The sequence below is a fragment of the Syngnathus typhle genome, linkage group LG18, assembly GCF_033458585.1.
Source record: "Syngnathus typhle isolate RoL2023-S1 ecotype Sweden linkage group LG18, RoL_Styp_1.0, whole genome shotgun sequence".
In the NCBI taxonomy this organism is placed as follows: Eukaryota; Metazoa; Chordata; class Actinopteri; order Syngnathiformes; family Syngnathidae; genus Syngnathus; species Syngnathus typhle.
Window position 1 is genome coordinate 9,862,231 of NC_083755.1, and position 16,347 is coordinate 9,878,577.

Sequence of the window (16,347 nt, forward strand, 5' to 3'; positions counted from 1 at the left end):
TTTGTTTCGTTTACTTGTATGTCTATTGTGTACTATGTCTGGTCACCGTGGGATAGAGGAAACGTAATTTCGGTTTCTTTGTGTGTCTTGACATGTAAAGAGATTGACGATAAAGCTGACTTTGACTTTTGACCGTTTTAATTGTAAGGAAATCATCAAGTATTTGATTAAATTTCACATCGTATGTTGAAACTTTGGTATTCGGACGTTCTTCCAGTGAAACACACAAGCTCACAGCGGGTGGGTATACGACCAAAGCCTTTATTGGAGAGAAATGAGGAGAGGACATGACATGTATCAAGTGTAGCCGCACTTGTGCATCTTGAGGTTGCGGCCGTTGGCGTAGCCCTTTCCGCACTTGTCGCAGATGAAGCGTTTGCCGCCGTCGTGCACGTGAGTCTTGTGCGTGCGCAGGTGGCTGCCCTGGGTGAAGGTCTTGGCGCAGACGTCGCAGGCGTAAGGCCGCTCGCCCGTGTGCACGCGCACGTGCAGCTTTAGGCTGTTGGCGTTGTTGAAGCTCTTGAGGCAGGACTGGCAGGCGAAGGGCCGCTGGGCCGAGTGCGTGCGGCCGTGCGTGTTCAGGCTGCTCTGCTGGCTGAAAGTCTTGCCGCACTGCCGGCAGGCGTAGGGCCGCTCGCCCGTGTGCACGCGCCGGTGGATCTTCAGGTTGACCGCCTGGCGGAAAGTCTTGGGGCACACATCGCAGGCGAAGGGCCGGGCGCTGCTGTGGACGCGCAGGTGGTTCTTCAGGTTGGCCGCGTGCCGGAAGCTTTTGGGGCACTCGTGGCACTTGAGGGGCTTCTGGCCCGTGTGGATCAGCTGGTGGGTCCTGAGGGCCACGGCGCGCGTGAAGCCTTTCCCGCACAGGCCGCAGCCGAACGACTTGACGCCCATGTGGCTGCGGGTGTGCCGCTGCAGGTTTTGCCTCAGGGTGAAACCACGGCCGCAGAGCTCGCAGGCGAACGGCTTCTCCCGTCCCGGAGACAAGGAGGACTTGCCGCGGTGCGCGCAAGCATCGGGATCCAGCGCGGTGCCCGAAGCCACCGCATCCGGTCCGGTGCCTGCCGGGGGACAAAAATGAGAAGCAGGCAATGTCAGCCAGAGAGTTGCACTCAAAAGGAGGTGTGGCTTTGACCAGGCCTCTTTGCACATGTCACGCCACGCCCTCCTATCTGTTGCCATTGCAACACAGCCCTTTGGCTGCGGTCGGCGCAATGTGACTGCATCTCTATGAAGTCAAGTCCTCGAGACAGGACAAACAAAAAAACATTTGGGTTGAGAGACTGAGCGGCAACAGGAATTTGCCCAAATGGGAATGAGTGCAGTATCCGCTTTGCTACAGGCGTAAAGGGGCCCTCACGCTCAGCGATGGCGTCCAGGCGTCTGTGTCGGATCAACGGCGGCTCATCCGGCGGTGGCTCCTGCGCCCATAAATCCATCAGCGAGGGCAGCCAAGCAGGCCAATCCTGCGTGCGGGCTTACCTGAGGCAGCGCGGGGGTGTGGCGGGGCGGTGCGCCGTACGAGTGCTCAGCCTCTGTGCGGGCGGACAGACACACAGACAGACAGACGGCCAATTAGCTCGGTGAGCCGCAACATCGCCAGCAGAGGGCTCGGCGCATACCCACGCAGGCCTTGTTGAGGACGATGGCGATCGGCGCCGTCTTGTCGCCGGCTCGTCTCAGTTTGACGTCGTCCACAATGTTGTTGATCTTCCCCAAAGCCTCATTGGCCAGTGTCTCCAAGATGGCGGCAAAGCATACCTAGGCCAGAAGTCGACGTCACGCCGGCGCTAAACACAAGTCGGGGGCCACGGGCCGGGCGACCGTAGCATACAGACATGGGTGCAGTTTGGAGCGCAAGACACCAACATCACATCGGATGAGGGAACAAGATGGCAAAACCGCTTGGGGCTCAAAGCCAGATGACTCGTGTTTTGGCATGGTGGAATATACCACCGTTGTGCTTCCTCTACTAACACTTACTCATATAGGCCTTTCACAACTGCCGCAGCTGTACCAAGGTGCTTTGCAAAACACGTGACACGAACAAAAACAACAATCCAATTCTAACCTTTCTTTGTGTGTCTCGGCACGTGCAGAAGTTGACAATAAAGCAGACTTTGACTTTCTTGACTTTGACTAACCAACCAACTTTTTACTCCCGCAAAGTGGAGTCAAAGTGTGAATTCCTCCCACATTAAGCTAAAAGCCCGCAAGGTAAACAGATGCTCCAAATCACTTGGCTAGCTATTTTTATAGCCTAAGTGAAAGTGAAGCAGTCAACTGGTTTGCTATCGCAAGTCAAGTACATACACAACATGACAACACGCTGTGGGCGAAACTTTGAGGCGCACTCGGAGATAAAAGACATAACGGATACCTACTCATGAAACTTGCACGGCGGCATTATGGCCGAAGAGACAGAAAACACCGCGGGTAGTGGCAGCGCAAGATGGCCGCCGGTGGTTTCACTTCTCCCGACGGCGAGTAAGCAACATTGTTAGTCCATTCGTACGAGTCCGCGGTCTACGGGCGACTCACCAGCCTCTCGCGTCTCTCTCTGCGTCGGGTGGCCGCCCACGGAGCTTCGTCTCCAGGGTGGGCGTCGTTCGTCGGGCTGCTTCCGTCTTCCTGCTGCTTGTGGAGCTCGGCCACGGCGGCATGCACGAGCGCCTCCATGACGGCGGCTAGCTGCGCGTGCACGTCCACGCTCATCTCGTCGCCGAACCGACGACTCTTCTTGGCACTTCGAGTATTTCCACTCGATTCGACGTTTTCACAAGGCGCTAGACAAACCTTTCCGGCGACGGCTGACGCTCACAGCGTGATGGCACTACCCCGGAAGAGTTTGACTAGATTCCGTTTCCGGTTCACACTTCCGGAAGTGGAAGGGTAAAAAAGTCAAAGTTATAATCGCAATTGAGTGTAAAATATTCAAATCCGTCGCTTGTGCGAAAAAAAAATCAAAAGAATCAGCGTCTTGTGGCATAATCGTAGACTTCAGCTTCGTCTTCGATGGCCCGCCCCAGCCCGCACAACAACTTCATTTCCCAAAAGGCATTTCGGCGTTTCGGTCCACATGCGGTTCCTTCCATCGTCGTCAGCATCATGTCAGTTTTTATGGATTTAAACTTGACTTTCTCGGCAGAGAAAGGCATCATGCAGCAACTCATCGACACGGCAGCTCACCGTGAGTCTTGTGACACTAAACTCTAAAGCCCTTGGATAGAGCTCAAGAGAGCTAGGTTACCAAAGTTAACAGCGCGTGCTGCAATATAGGAATAAGGATCAACAAGTTAATTGTGTGGTTTTCGTGCAGTTGGATACTCCACAGTGGCCGTCAACTACACGTTTGAGCCTACTGGCAAAAAGAAAGAGGTGAAACTCACTCCCTCCCTCGTTCCGTCACTCACTCACTCACTCACTCACTCACTCACTCACTCACTCACTCACTCACTCACTCACTCACTCACTCACTCACTCACTCAAGCAAAAGCACACTGAAGGCGATAAAGTCATGACTGTATTTTCCCGCCTATAGGCAATTCCGTCACCCAAGCCGATTGAGGAACTGATTGATCAGCTGCCCATCATCCAGGTAAACGGCAATTCCCTGGACTTCGTCCGTACATGTGTTGACACCGCAACTACATTTCATTGGCGCAGGGTCGCTCTCGACCAATCCGAGTGCTCAACAGACTGACGCTGGTGATGTCCGAACTGAGTCACTGGGTAAGTACTTCTTGCGTCAAGTATCATTTGAAAAGCACCCGAAACATTGTCGTGCCTGTGTGCGCAGAGGCCAAACCCGACCGAATACGCCGACTTTGACCTGTTGGCGGTGCAACCGACAACGGAAAAACTTTTTCACGTGAGACGCGTACATGCACTCCCAAAATCAAACAAAATATACAACCCGCCCATTGCCGGTCGGTGTTGTCGTCATAGGCGGCGTGTACGCAGTTAGAGGTCGACGTGATCAGCGTGGTGGTGACGGAGAAACTCCCCTTCTTCTTCAAGAGAGCTCCAGTCAACGTGGTGACATATCATTTCAAATGAATCACGCAAACAATGAATCAGACTCACTAAAAGCGCACGTACACGTAACGTAGGCTGTCGGGAGGGGCGTGGCGTTCGAAGTGTCATACGCGGCTGCCATCAGAGACGCCACCATGAGACGTTACACCATCGCAAACGCTGTTAACCTGGCGCAGGCCTGCAGAGGGAAGGTGAGGAGGGTGATGACAACATCATGATTAACTTGATCATTGGCCGCCCTCGTGTCTTTTAGAACGTGCTGGTGACGAGTGCAGCGACAAAGGTGTGGCCGGCGCCCGTTGCGTTTTTTGAACCATCACGTGTGTTTTGACATGCCGTTGTGTTTTCAGCTTCTGGAACTGCGGGGACCTTATGACATCATCAACCTGTATCCTTGACCCCGCCCACAGCTCCTCTGGGCCCTCACAAATACGCATTTTCCTGACACAGCCTCAGGTGCTCATTGCTGGGTCTGTCTGAAGATGATGCTAAGCGCTCGGTTTCCTGCATTTGTCGCTCGCTTTTGTTGCACGCGGGTAAGTGGTCAAAGTGGGCGGCGCTTACATTGCAGGCGTGTCTTAGTTTTGTTTGTTTTGTTGCTGCAGAAACCAGAAAGACAGCGAGTGGCGTCGTTTCGACCAAAAAGAGCGTTGGCGACTCTGCCGGTCAGCAGGAGCCCCGCCCTTTACTCGATGGAAGTCTGAAGGTTAAACGGGGCGGGGCCTACTCATTCATTGTGCTTTCCTCGGCAGGGGACAGCGGCAAAGACGACGCGGAGAAAGGGCGTGCTCCCGCCGCCAAGAGACTCAAAAGTCAGCTGACTGACTGAGCTAGGCGGCCCAATGATTTGCTCTGCCCACTCCTGCTATCAAGTGTAAGAAAGTGAAGCTACTAGAATGATAGGTTAACAGATGTTTTTTTTTTTTTCTTTTTAATTAGCCCCTGATTCAAAGTCAAAATGTACGTCAGGAGGTTCGCTGAATAAAAGTCCTACTTGATTTCTGATTGTTTCATTTTGGCAAATTGTACATAAAGTTTTCTTGTCAGTGTAGAGGGAGTGATATCAAAAGAGTCAGTGCATTCCAAGTCGACGGGGGCGCCAGGCAACAAGTTGGGCCGGGGATGGAATGGGCTCAGCCCAAGGAAACAGCTTTATCCATTTTCTGGTTCTTCATTCTTGTCATCAACTCGAGCAGTCAGCTGCAGGGGTTAGTGGAAACCCCACCTCCTGCGGGCATCATGTGGTTGATGTGACCCTGAAAGACACAATGATGTCATCACCTACGTGTGGCTTAGCCCAAGCGCATTCAAACAAGTCAAAACAATTGAGGCAGCCAAAGATGTGTGTGTGACATCGACATGGAATGACAAATGTGTGTTCTTGTATTGTCACACGCGTGCATGTCGCGGTTCTGGTGCGGTACCGGCTCGCCTGCGAGACATCTGGGGCAAGCGAGCGGTGTGCTTCCGGGTCTGAAACTGCACACCTGCACAGACACTTGGGTCAGGTAGCCATAGCAAGCAGAGAGTGTGAAGAAAACGTCACGTCAGCCGAGACCGACCTGCTGCACCACACGCCCCGCCACATTCTCCTCCTCGCGATGACTCCCAAACAAAGCGGGAAGCATTTCCATTGGACCACCTCCGTCTTTAAGTCCCGCCTCCAAGCGGACCCGTTTCTTGTGCACCAACATTTCAACACACGCCAGACAAACAAACACGTCACACACATTTAACGACAACAAACGCCAGACATATACGTCACACACATTTAATTACAATAACAACAACAAACTCTTACCGGTGTGAAACTGCAATGATCCGCTTCCGGCCCCCAACATCTCTTGACGAGCTGCTCTTGCTGCATGCTAAAAACGGCCGGCTAACATCTGCTTAGTCCGAAGATAGGCTAACATCAATGGAAGAGGAGAACACGCGATGTTTTGACATTTAGAGCCATCGCTTGGTTGTTCTCGCCTGTCTTGCCTCCGAATGGAACCAACAGCAGGTCCTGCCTGGCCGGACTTCGACTTCAAATTGGCTAAGTCACGAGACGTCACTTCCGTTGGAAAAAAACCCTCTTCAAAACAAAATCGCAAATAGCGGCGCAGTTGCAGAGACTGTGCGGACACATTTGCAGCAAAGCTACAAGTTATTGCTAGAAAAGCAATTCGTAGCCCTTCTATCCCTGACTACTACCAAAGCTTTTTTTCCGCACTTCCATTTTTAACCTATAGCCATTTTGGCTTGTATTTTTCAATCTCATTATTTTGAATTATCCATTATCTTGAACTGTTAAACAGATGCCGGAAATTGTACTTCTCATGCCCCGTGAATGACGTCACTCTGTTTCAACAATGATTGACCAAGTAAGTTGGGCGGAAACCTAATGTTTGAATAAAAGGTTGAATTGAAAAAAGAAAAAGAAAGTTGAGCGGGAAAAAAAGATCAGTCGTCATCTGTAGTGACGCTTGTTTCTCACGAGATAGCAGCAGAATCTTGCAGAAATAGTTCAACTGTATTTGTCAGTGAAAACTCGTCTGTGTCCGAATTGGCACCCTCATGGCTGTGTCCGTATGTGCACGCAGGGGTGTCAAACTCCTTTCCTCGGGGGCCGGATCCCTACATGTTTTCCAAGTTTCCCTTGTTAAACACACCTTGGCCCCCGAGGACTGGATCCTGACACCCCTGGCCCCTCAATCAGGAAATACCGTTTTTTTTCATGTATAATGCGCAAAATTTAAGTTTTTTAAAGTTTTTTTTATAAGTTTTTATAAAAAAAGAAAAACGGATCCGTGTGTGTGTGTGTGGGGGGGGGGGGGGATTCGTTGAACAATTTGTTTGAACGAATCTTTTGAGTGAACTGGTTACAAAGATGTGGTTCACTTAAAAGAACTGGAATGCACATCACTAGTTCCCCCAAACATAAGGTAAAAGCTTTATCCACTCACTATACTCTCTCTCTACACCAGTGCTTCTCAAATAGTGGGGCGCGCCCCCCTTGGGGGGCGCGGTGCTATTCCTGGGGGGGCGCGTGTGACCCTGGGGAACAGGCTTTTTTTTTGGCAGTACTAGAATAAAGTGTAATTGCGCGTTTACTACAGCAGGGGGCAGTGGCGCTCTCATTGTTACTTCTGTCACGTTTGCGACAGTGCAACATTTTACGACTTACAAGACAAGTTAGGATAGTCACGGTGGGGAGGGGGGGCGCGAATAGTTTTCTTCTTGCTAGGGGGGGGCGTAACAGAAAATAATTGAGAAGCACTGCTCTACACCAATGATCTCTCCTCAGGTAACTCTCCTGTGAAGCTCCTGAAGTATGCAGACGACACCACTCTCATCGGACTGATCTAGGACGGTGATGAGACTGCGTACAGACAAGAGGTGGAGCGGCTGGTTCACTGGAGCAGCCAAAACCACCTGGAGCTGAACCCGCTCAAGACCGTGGAGATGACAGTGGACTTCAGGCGAGACCCTTCACCACTTTTACCCCTCACTATCCGCAGTAATACTATTCTCTCCACAGACACCTTCAAGTTCCTGGGAACCACAATCCCTCGGGACCTGAAATGGACCGGCCACATACACTCTGTCCGGAAGAAGGCCCAGCAGAGGCTGTACTTCCTGAGACCGCTCAAGAAGTTCAACCTGCCGCGAAAGCTTCTGAAGACCTTCTACACTGCCATCATCCAGTCTGTCCTCTGCACCTCCATCACTGTCTGGTTTGGATTGGCCTCCATCACTGTCGACAAGCACAGACTGCAACGGACAATCAGGACTGCAGAAAAGATCATTGGAATCAACCTCCCATCTATCCAAGACTTGTACCTGTCCAGGACCAGGAAACGTGCAACGAACATCTCTACAGACCCTCCTCACCCAGGTTGCAGTCTGTTTGAACTACTCCCCTCCGCACGGCGTTATGGAGCTCGCTCGGTACGCCAAAACCAGCAGACAGAGATAGCTTCTTTCCTCAGGCTGTTGCTCTGATGAACTCACACCATGCACTCTTAAGAGTCTCAGAGTCATTACTGTGCAATAACATCCTGCTCTTCACACCTTTTTTGAATTTGTTTACACTGTTTTTGCCATTTTTCACATGGCCTGAGTGTTGTTAGTCACCTAAATGTTGAACAGAGGGTGTGTTTTACCGTAGTCAAATTCCTTGTTTCGCACGCTCAAACATGGCGAATAAAAACTCTTGAATCTTGAATCTATACAACTATGAAGTATTTGTTTCCCTCACTAAAATGCACATTACAATTTTTGGGCGGGGCTGACGCTACTGGATGAACTTAAACATACAGACATGGACTTGGATAAGCAGTTGGGTTGGACAAACCTGTCTGGGAAGTTTGGCGCCTTTCTTTTTCCAGCCGGTTGAGGCGCGTCCGAGGGCGTTTCCTCCCTCCGCCTTGTCTCCACGCAAAACGCCGGGCAGCTTTTGCCAGACATTGCAGCCTGTCGCCCGCTGAGGGACTCGAGTCGTCTTTGCTCTTCCCCATTGCCGTCGTCGCCGCCGCCACGTGACCCCGACCAAAGTGAGTAAATGCGCGGCGAGTGGCACCACCGCCGACGGTAAAGGTGATTTGTTTTAGGCCAGCATGCCCGAGACGGCCGAGTCGCACGCCATGCACCTGACCACCAACCGCAACTGCACCGTGGAGGTCCTCAATCTGACCTCTGCGTTCTGCCTCCACAACCCCAAGTAAGCAGCGAATCGACCGCATCGGGCTGGCCGCTTTGCTTGACGCTGTGTGTCGTCGTGGCAGGTTGCACATGGAGAGCGGGTTCTCCTACAGCCCGCCGCAGCCCACGGTGCGTGTGGGCCGCGGAGAGGTGTGCTCCTTCACCAAAGATGACAACACGGCCTCGGGTGCCGTGGGCGTGCTCACCTACGAGCTCTTCCACATGCACAAGAAGGAATGCAACGAAATGGTGGCCGTCATGTTCTCCGTGCCCTTCGACTACACCTTCTACAAGAACTGGGTGAGCGTCGGCGTGTTCCCCAAGACCACGGCCACCGACCACAAGCTCTACGAGCTCATGTACGAGTCCAAGGAGGAAAGCAACTTCAAGCGCCACCGGGCCGATGGCTCGGGCGTAGAGCACCGCGGCCGCCAAGTGGACGTGGAAGCCTGCATGTCCGACGAAGGCCGCGCCGTCCTCAAGCTGGAGATCCACGACAAGGGGGTCTGAGGGGCCGCTCGCCTCGCACGGCGCGGGATGGCATTGGGTGACTTCAATAAAAAGCGCCGCCTGGCCGGCACCCGAAGCAAAGCTCCGCCTCTTTTCTTCTGTCAAGGGTCAAACACCCGCAGAAACGGTCGTGCTCCGAACCTTCCAAAGGTGCAAACGCACGACGCCACATGCGGAAACTTCTAACGCACAAGATGCTAAAGCTGCATTGTACGCTAGATGGAAAGCGCCCTCCGAGCTTGCGTCTGACATGAGACCTCGACACATGCACGCACGCACGCACACGCACGCATGTGAACGCAATGAAAACTAAACACACACCAAGCATGCGAACACACATGAAAGCCAAAAGGAGCATTCTTTCCACGCATGCTCAGTCAGCCGGCGGCGGGCTCCCCGACCATCCGCCCCCCCCCTCTCGGCCTTTCCCACTGCTTGGAAAACACCACGCCAAATACAACAGGCCACCTCCACACACAATAGACACGGAATGAGGAGGTCGCGGCCCTTGGTGCGGCAGAGCAGGTGCGCCGAGGCAAGGAATGTCAACCGTCCAGTCGCCTTGCCAAAGCCGGCAAACGCCGACGACGCCGGTCCGACCGGCTCGGCCGTCCACGAAGACAAAAGCCTGTCTGGCTGCGTGCGACATTTGGTCCGACCCCGCCCCGCCGGCGGGCGGGCGGAGACGGCCCCGCCCACAGGCGGCGGAGAACGCAGCAGTGACACCGAGTCTTGTGCTTGCCACTTGTGCCCAGTCAATCAGTCAGCCAGCGCCCGTGCTGTCCTCCTTCCAGGTAAGCAAGCGAGCCGAGGTCGGGCTGCTCGTTCCTCTCAAAGTTTCTCTCTCGGCGTGTGACATATGTCAAACGCTCCATCGGCTTTTGCAAGTGGCGCTTGAGAAGGGCTGGCCGTGGAAGGAGGGAGGGAGGTAGGGGGCTCTCACAGGACCGCCGCTTGCCTCGGAAGCTCGCGCTTCATTTTCTGCCGATGGCCAGCATAGGGCCAGATCGCAATTGGGTCCATTTGACAGTTTGGCACCAATCGTGGCGGCGGCGGAACTGGCTGAACCCGTTTTGGGGGTTGGGCGAGCGAAAAGGCTGCATGGATTTTGGTGATGGCAGTTGCAAAATGAATGCGCTTTTTGTCAGTATACGTAGGTCTTGTTCAGAGGTCGTCCATGGAGTCCGCCGAAGCTTTGTCGGCCAACCAGAAGAGCCGCAGGAACGTGACCATCGAGATCAGCAACCTGACTGGCGGCTTTGTCCTCAGGCACCCCCGGTAAGACGTCGGCCGGCGCGAGCAGTCCCAAATCCACGCACATAGGCGCCAGCCTGCTACTACCTCCCTCCCTCCCTCCCTCCTTCCCCCATGTCTCGACAGGGTGCACATGGAGAACGGCGACTGCCACAGTCCCCCGCAGCCCACCGTGCGGCCCATGTGCACCGAAGTGTGCAACTTCAACAAGACGGACGCGGCCACCTCGGGCGCGGTGGGCGTGCTCACCTACGAAATCTTTGAGGGCGCGGCGGCCGTGGCCAAGCTGGCCATCATGTTCTCTGTGCCCTACGACTACACCTTCTACAAGAACTGGGTGGCGGTGGGCGTGTTCCCCAAAGAGCGCGAGACCGACAAGAAGCTCTACGAGGAGATGTACGAAGCCAAGGAGCTGAAGAACTTCGTGCGGCAGAAGGCCAACGGCTGCGGCCTGAACTACGAGAGCGGCAAGATGGACGTCAAGGTCACCATGTCGCCCATGGGCAGGGCCATCATGAAGGTGGAGCTGTGGGACTTGCACTTCCGCCAATGAAGTGCAGCGCTCAAATAAAGCAAGCTTAAACAAAAGCGGCTGCGCTCTTTTTTGTCAGGGGCTGGGGTGGGGGGTGGGGTCAAATTATTGTCCCCGGTCGGCCGGTCAGTCGGCTGCTGCAAGTTGGAAGAGACGCTCGGGAAGTGGGCTGCTCTCCGAGGAGGAAGCGCTGCTACTGCCTCGCAACAGGAAATTGGGACAGGCCTGACGCTGGGGGCAAGAGCGTCGAGTTCCGCCTTTGTTTTGGGTCTCCAGGCTACCCGTCAGCAGGTGAGTCTCTCCCGGCGGGCTTGCTTTTGGCATCATTAGACGCAAATGCCAAAAGGTGTCCGACAAAACATTGGCCTGCATTCCAAACTGCTTTCTTCTCTGTTCTTTGGGCCAATTGCTGTCATTTGCCAAAGCCTGACCACTTCCCGCTTGGCTTTGCTTCGCTTGTCGTCACCCTCGTCAAGTCCCATTGACGTGTCTCGTTTCCCACGCAGCCATGTCCATCATCGTGCCCTTCGATTACGGCGATTACTTGGACGCGGCCAACACCTCGCTCGGCCCGGGGAGCAACCTTTCCGTGTGGGTGGCCGACCCCGACACGCTTTCCTGCCGAGCGCGTCCGCCGGGTCGGGTCATGTCGGCGGCGCTGTGCGTGCTGCTGGCCGCCGTCTTCCTGTTGGCCGTCCCCGGAAATCTACTGGTGGCGCTGGTGATGGCGCGGGGCCGGGGCTCGCTGACCTCCTCCGACGTGTTCCTCTTCCACCTGACGGCGGCCGACGGCCTGATGGCACTGACCGTCCCCTTCTGGGCAGCGGCGGCGGCGGCGGCCGACGGCTGGATCTTCGGCGACGGCGCCTGCAAAGCGCTCAGCCTGATCTTCGAAGCCAACTTCTACACCAGCGTGCTGTTCCTGGCCTGCATCAGCGTCGACCGTTACCTGGTCATCGTGCGGGCCGAGCGGGCGGCGGGGCGCTCGCGGAGGAGGTGCGGCCGGCTGGCGTGCGGCGCCGTGTGGGCGCTGGGCGCCGTCCTGGCGCTGCCGGCGCTCTTCAATGAGGCGGCTGGGCCCGACCCGCGCCGGACGGTCTGCGCCGAGAGCTTTGACGTGGGCAGCGCCTCGGCCTGGAGGGTGGCCACGCGCACCCTGCGCCACCTTTTGGGCTTCCTGCTGCCGCTGGGCGTCATGCTGGCCTGCTACGGCGTGACGGTGGCGCGGCTGCTGCGCACGCGGGGCTTCCACAAGCACCGCGCTATGCGGGTCATCACGGCCGTGGTGGCGGCCTTCCTGCTGTGCTGGACGCCGTACCACCTGGCCATGATGGCTGACACGCTGCTGAGAGCCCACCCGGCGGCCTTCGACTGCGGGGTGCGACGTTCGGTCAGCGCCGCGCTGGTCCTCAGCAACGGCCTGGCGCTGCTGCACTGCGCCATCAACCCGCTCCTCTATGCCTTTGTGGGCGAGAGGTTCCGCCGGAACGCCAAAGCGCTTCTTTGCGCCAAGGCCCGACAAGAGCGCCCATCGGGCTCCAAGTTCAGCAGGTCCACGTCGCAGATGTCAGAGGGGCAGGGCGCCGTGGCGTGAAAGGAAATGGTCTCGGCAATAAAACCATGGATCCCACCGAGCTTTTCTGAGCAATCACTAGAAAACCAAAGGCCACATAAGAGCATCACGAGGTCAAAAATGACCGCCCCAAAATGCAAGTCCAAAAGCCGCCACCACCACCGCTGATCGAAAGTGGCCAATCAAATGTCACTCGCCAAAACCAATTGCAAATCAGGTTGTTGTTTTTTTTTTGCTGTTTTTTTGTTTTTTATTGGCTCCCGGCGGTCATCGGTCGGCACCGGGCCGCGGCGGCGGAGACTAGCAGCGGGACCAGGGCGACGGGCGCCAGCGTGAGGCAGAGCACCAGGAGGCGGGGCGCGTCCTCCGGCTGCCGCTCCGGGGCCCGGGGTCGGCAGCGACCGAAGAAGGCCGAGTGGACGCGCAGGAAAGCCGTGTGGACGGCGCCGTTGGGGTAGTAGCAGCCGCACCAGTGGGACAGGCTCTCCAGGCACACGCTCAGTTGGTTGTAGGCGCTGCGGGCGACACCAAAGTCACGCCTTTAGCCTCCGTCACCACCCGAGCGAATTCCGAGGGAGCGACGGGCCCGAAAACTCACACGTCCCAAATCGAGCGAAACGTTAGGCTTTGGCAAAGTTTGCCGGTCGCTCACTATGACGTCGTCGCGGTGGCGGCGCGCAGGGATTTGGATGGCGCGGAACTGGGCGGCGGCAGAAATTCAAACCGACTGCCTACTCGCTGCAATCATCCAGGCCGGTCCGGTCCGGTCCGGTCCGTGCAAATCCCAGCGCGGCGCGGCGCGATCTTAATCCGCGCATCCAACAGCATATTTTCCTTACCCGATGACGCGGTCCAGCACGCAGCGCGCGTCCTCCTCCAACGACGCCATCTGCTGCTCAAAGGGCGAAGTGCAGACGGCCGCGCTCAACTCTGCCAAGTCATCGACGCGACAAGCGGCGCCGAGCGGCTCGGAGTCCTCCACTTCCTGAAAGCTCTCTGCATGCATGCGTGCGTGCGCGCGCGCGCGCGCGCATACACGCGCAGTCGCGCACACAGAATGAGCCAAACAGACGATAGCGCGGGTGCGACTTTATGGCTTTGTTGCAAACGAACCGTCATTTTCAGCGATGAAGGTTTCCTTCTCAAGTTCGTCATGGACTCGAATCAGCTGCTCTTCCGACAGGCTCTCTCTTTCCTTTCCTGCCTCGGGCGTGTCTGCACCCCCCAAAGAGAACAAAAACAAACAAAATACGACTGACAGCATGAAAATGGAGAGCCCAAAGGCGCCAATGTGATGGCAAGGCCAAAGGCGAAAGCATCAAGACCGCCACCACTGCCGATGGGAGGACTCTCAAGTCCGTCGCTCGCTCGCAACCGCCGACTTGCGGGCACTCACAAACAGTGGCGTCGTAGCGGCCGGTGGATGCTTCCGAAAGGTTCTGGACGGCGGCTGCGAGGAGACGTGGGACATTGCGACAATGCCAGCCAATCAGAGAGCGAGGAGAACAAAGGAGACAATCTTACTTTGCTCCAGGACACTTTGATCAGTCGGCTGGACTTGCATGTGCTGGACTTGCATCTGCTGGCGCGTGCGCATGCTCAGCAAAGCTGCAAACACGACAAGTCCAAAGAGCCCAAACATAACGACCAGCGGGAATGGCGGCGGCGGCGGCGGCCTACTTACCCGTGATGACAAGCACCACCAGCGGCGACCACCCCATCCTGATGCAAAGTCTTCTGGAGACTGTCCGGGCACACTGGTCAACTGGGAGCTAAAAGGGCGGGGGGGGCAACCAGTTCCGCCCTCTCTGCTCCACGCTATGTGTTTGTGTACGACAGGGCGTGCGCGACATGTTTTGACTGACTTAAGTGCAGCTAATGGCGCTAGCACGAAGGAGCGAGCACGCATGGGGATGGCAGCCGAAGAAGAAAAACAACACAGAGGCTGAGGTGCGGCGTCAGTGCGGGCGCAGGCGCCAACAACAACTTCCTGTAGCCACTCAGAGAGCCTGAGAACCTCTTTAGGGATTTCCGCCCTGCCCTGCCCTCCCTCCCTCCCTCGTTAAGTGGCGGGCCGCACGCTCTGTGGCACGCACGCATGCACAAGACGCCGGCACGGCCCAGGGCGTGTCAGCAACGGCAGCAGGAAGCGTGACCTCCTCGGCCTCACACTCAAAGACGACTTTGCAAAAGCTTGCGGTTGAGCCGCAATGGGTCCCAAGCGCAAAGCAAAGCAAAAGTGGCTTTGCCGCCGGGCGTGGCGACCTCCAAGGCTCGGCGACCACGGGGAGGTCAGCCGCGAGCGGTGGCCGTCTCTCGATTGGCTGAATGTGCCTTCGAGGTCAGGAGGAGGCGCTTTGCGCAAACACGCTTGACGCGGGACCCTTGCTCCTCACTCTTGCTGGGTTGATGAACGCTTTGCCGATCGTGGATTTGATCGCTCGGCGGAACACGCCAAGCGCATTCTCCAGTCCCACGTTTGCTTGCGCTTCTCCATGGCAAGACAAGCTTTGCAGCTGCTCTCGTTTATTTTGGCTCCAGCTATTTTGCCGTGGGCAGGATGTCGTCAGGCCTCGGCGACCACTCCTCGGACTTTAGCGACTACGCCAACTGGTCGCTGGAGGATTGGCAGGGGACGGAGGACGACTGGTGCGAAGCGGGCGAGCAGGAGGCCGTAATCAAGGTGTTCCAGACGTGTCTCTTTGCCGCCTTCTTCTTGTCGGGCGTGGCGGGAAACCTTCTGGCCGTGGCCACCTTTGCGGCCAAGCGCCGGCGCTCGGCCACCGACACCCTCCTGTTCCAGCTGGCGCTGGCCGATCTGCTGCTGCTGCTGACGCTGCCGTTGCAGGCGGCTGACACCAACGTGGGCTGGATCTTCTCGGCGCCGGCGTGCAAGGCGGTGCGCGCCGTCTACGCCGTCAACACGTACGGCGGCCTGCTGCTGCTGGCATGCATCGCCGCCGACCGCTACCTGGCCGTGGACCCGGCACGGCGCCGCCTTCGCCGCCGCGCTTGGCCAGCGGTGACGGTCTGGCTGGCGGCGGCACTCCTCAGCCTGCCTGAGGTCCTCTTCTCGGGCGTGGCGGGCTCCGGGGACGCCGCCTACTGCGGCATGCTGGCCGACGCTCGTGTCAAAAAGGCCGCTGCTGGCATCGCCGTGGGCGTCTTCTCTCTGTCCTTCTTGGTGATGGCAGCGTGCTACGGCGGCATCGCTCGAGTTTTGTGGGCGGTAGGGGGCGGGGCCTTTGGCGGCTGGCGGCGCCAGCGCACCTTGAAGCTAATGGCGGCGCTGGTGGCGCTCTTCCTGCTCTTCCAGCTGCCCCACAGCGCGGTGCTGTGCGTCAAGATGGCGCGGCCCCTTTGCGCCCCGCTGCTGGAGTACGTCACGCGCAGCCTGGTGTACGCCCGCTGCTGCCTCAATCCCGTCGTCTACGTCCTGGCAGGCCAGCGCTTCCGCCGAGATGCGCTGCGCCTCCTGCGCCTCCGGGTTGCCTCGCCGTAATCCCACGCCGACGTGCCGTGCACGCTTTCCTGGCCTCGGTCTGTTTGTTTGCACGCTCACTTGATTAAAGCCACGCGGCTGCCTGCATTGTCATGTGTGTTGATGCGATCGACGGCCCACCTTCGAGTCCAATTGCGGGCGCTGGAATGGTCAGAGGTGCCGGGCTGCAATCTGCCGACGCGCACTCTCGCTGGCTTTCTAAAATTCTTCCAGCCGTACGTACGTACGTCGGACACACAGAACGGCGAC

The 16,347-nt window shown here is 56.7% G+C and overlaps 7 protein-coding genes across 15 annotated transcripts; 5 read left to right on the forward strand and 2 right to left on the reverse strand.

Moving 5' to 3' along the window:
• Window positions 1-241: 241 nt before the first annotated feature.
• LOC133142742 (zinc finger protein 497-like) lies at window positions 242-2,868 on the reverse strand. The gene is made up of 5 exons (XM_061264236.1): window positions 2,542-2,868; window positions 1,623-1,761; window positions 1,483-1,535; window positions 1,361-1,421; window positions 242-1,061 (listed from the first exon to the last, which is right to left on the reverse strand). Exons 1-5 carry the CDS (start codon window positions 2,713-2,715, stop codon window positions 298-300), a joined length of 1,191 nt encoding a protein of 396 aa, XP_061120220.1. The 5' UTR covers window positions 2,716-2,868; the 3' UTR covers window positions 242-297.
• Window positions 2,835-5,036, forward strand: rpp30 (ribonuclease P/MRP 30 subunit). 4 transcript variants are annotated; one of them, XM_061264239.1, is made up of 12 exons: window positions 2,835-3,190; window positions 3,320-3,378; window positions 3,542-3,598; window positions 3,667-3,732; window positions 3,800-3,871; window positions 3,949-4,038; window positions 4,113-4,229; window positions 4,292-4,321; window positions 4,389-4,426; window positions 4,495-4,574; window positions 4,644-4,703; window positions 4,791-5,036. In XM_061264239.1, exons 1-12 carry the CDS (start codon window positions 3,016-3,018, stop codon window positions 4,865-4,867), a joined length of 921 nt encoding a protein of 306 aa, XP_061120223.1. In that variant the 5' UTR covers window positions 2,835-3,015; the 3' UTR covers window positions 4,868-5,036. The 4 variants fall into 4 exon arrangements, with proteins under 4 accessions (XP_061120223.1, XP_061120224.1, XP_061120225.1 ...); XM_061264240.1 differs by having other exon boundaries at window positions 3,949-4,035; XM_061264241.1 differs by lacking the exon at window positions 4,292-4,321.
• LOC133142748 (receptor activity-modifying protein 1-like) lies at window positions 4,939-14,513 on the reverse strand. Of its 6 annotated transcripts, none has more exons than XM_061264249.1 (9): window positions 14,281-14,502; window positions 14,121-14,204; window positions 13,993-14,046; window positions 13,710-13,811; window positions 13,436-13,592; window positions 8,381-13,111; window positions 5,840-7,816; window positions 5,601-5,717; window positions 4,939-5,525 (listed from the first exon to the last, which is right to left on the reverse strand). In XM_061264249.1, exons 1-6 carry the CDS (start codon window positions 14,315-14,317, stop codon window positions 12,847-12,849), a joined length of 699 nt encoding a protein of 232 aa, XP_061120233.1. In that variant the 5' UTR covers window positions 14,318-14,502; the 3' UTR covers window positions 4,939-5,525; window positions 5,601-5,717; window positions 5,840-7,816; window positions 8,381-12,846. The 6 variants fall into 6 exon arrangements, with proteins under 6 accessions (XP_061120233.1, XP_061120229.1, XP_061120228.1 ...); XM_061264245.1 differs by having other exon boundaries at window positions 4,939-5,294; window positions 13,710-13,819; window positions 13,992-14,046; XM_061264244.1 differs by having other exon boundaries at window positions 13,710-13,819; window positions 13,992-14,046.
• Window positions 8,556-9,318, forward strand: LOC133142750 (DELTA-sagatoxin-Srs1a-like). Its single transcript, XM_061264252.1, has 3 exons — window positions 8,556-8,579; window positions 8,637-8,746; window positions 8,811-9,318. Exons 2-3 carry the CDS (start codon window positions 8,643-8,645, stop codon window positions 9,235-9,237), a joined length of 531 nt encoding a protein of 176 aa, XP_061120236.1. The 5' UTR covers window positions 8,556-8,579; window positions 8,637-8,642; the 3' UTR covers window positions 9,238-9,318.
• LOC133142747 (uncharacterized) lies at window positions 9,713-11,079 on the forward strand. The gene is made up of 3 exons (XM_061264243.1): window positions 9,713-10,031; window positions 10,386-10,515; window positions 10,618-11,079. Exons 1-3 carry the CDS (start codon window positions 9,728-9,730, stop codon window positions 11,042-11,044), a joined length of 861 nt encoding a protein of 286 aa, XP_061120227.1. The 5' UTR covers window positions 9,713-9,727; the 3' UTR covers window positions 11,045-11,079.
• Window positions 11,176-12,653, forward strand: LOC133142743 (C-X-C chemokine receptor type 1-like). The gene is made up of 2 exons (XM_061264237.1): window positions 11,176-11,314; window positions 11,530-12,653. The coding sequence occupies exon 2, from the start codon at window positions 11,532-11,534 to the stop codon at window positions 12,615-12,617; it is 1,086 nt and encodes a 361-aa protein (XP_061120221.1). The 5' UTR covers window positions 11,176-11,314; window positions 11,530-11,531; the 3' UTR covers window positions 12,618-12,653.
• A 166-nt stretch (window positions 14,514-14,679) lies between the features above and the next one.
• On the forward strand, window positions 14,680-16,185 carry ccr10 (chemokine (C-C motif) receptor 10). The gene has a single exon (XM_061264238.1). The coding sequence runs from the start codon at window positions 15,157-15,159 to the stop codon at window positions 16,096-16,098; it is 942 nt and encodes a 313-aa protein (XP_061120222.1). The 5' UTR covers window positions 14,680-15,156; the 3' UTR covers window positions 16,099-16,185.
• The last annotated feature ends 162 nt before the right edge of the window (window positions 16,186-16,347 follow it).

Coding starts and splice junctions, on each gene's coding strand:
- LOC133142742 (XM_061264236.1), bottom strand. CDS start 2,715: ATGAGCGTGGACGTGCACGCGCAGCTAGCCGCCGTCATGGAGGCGCTC. Junction 1,422..1,482: donor ACACCCCCGCGCTGCCTCAG/GTAAGCCCGCAC, acceptor TTATGGGCGCAG/GAGCCACCGCCGGATGAGCC. Junction 1,062..1,360: donor CCTGGACGCCATCGCTGAGC/GTGAGGGCCCCT, acceptor GTCCCCCGGCAG/GCACCGGACCGGATGCGGTG.
- LOC133142748 (XM_061264248.1), bottom strand. CDS start 14,317: ATGGGGTGGTCGCCGCTGGTGGTGCTTGTCATCACGG. Junction 13,820..13,991: donor CGCTACGACGCCACTGTTTG/TGAGTGCCCGCA, acceptor GTTCTCTTTGGG/GGGTGCAGACACGCCCGAGG. Junction 13,112..13,435: donor GTGCTGGACCGCGTCATCGG/GTAAGGAAAATA, acceptor TGTCGCCCGCAG/CGCCTACAACCAACTGAGCG.
- LOC133142750 (XM_061264252.1), top strand. CDS start 8,643: ATGCCCGAGACGGCCGAGTCGCACGCCATGCACCTGACCACCAACCGC. Junction 8,747..8,810: donor TTCTGCCTCCACAACCCCAA/GTAAGCAGCGAA, acceptor TCGTCGTGGCAG/GTTGCACATGGAGAGCGGGT.
- ccr10 (XM_061264238.1), top strand. CDS start 15,157: ATGTCGTCAGGCCTCGGCGACCACTCCTCGGACTTTAGCGACTACGCC.
- LOC133142747 (XM_061264243.1), top strand. CDS start 9,728: ATGAGGAGGTCGCGGCCCTTGGTGCGGCAGAGCAGGTGCGCCGAGGCA. Junction 10,032..10,385: donor CCGTGCTGTCCTCCTTCCAG/GTAAGCAAGCGA, acceptor GCTTTTTGTCAG/TATACGTAGGTCTTGTTCAG. Junction 10,516..10,617: donor TTTGTCCTCAGGCACCCCCG/GTAAGACGTCGG, acceptor ATGTCTCGACAG/GGTGCACATGGAGAACGGCG.
- LOC133142743 (XM_061264237.1), top strand. CDS start 11,532: ATGTCCATCATCGTGCCCTTCGATTACGGCGATTACTTGGACGCGGCC.
- rpp30 (XM_061264239.1), top strand. CDS start 3,016: ATGGCCCGCCCCAGCCCGCACAACAACTTCATTTCCCAAAAGGCATTT. Junction 4,322..4,388: donor TGACGAGTGCAGCGACAAAG/GTGTGGCCGGCG, acceptor TTGTGTTTTCAG/CTTCTGGAACTGCGGGGACC. Junction 4,704..4,790: donor GAGCGTTGGCGACTCTGCCG/GTCAGCAGGAGC, acceptor TTTCCTCGGCAG/GGGACAGCGGCAAAGACGAC.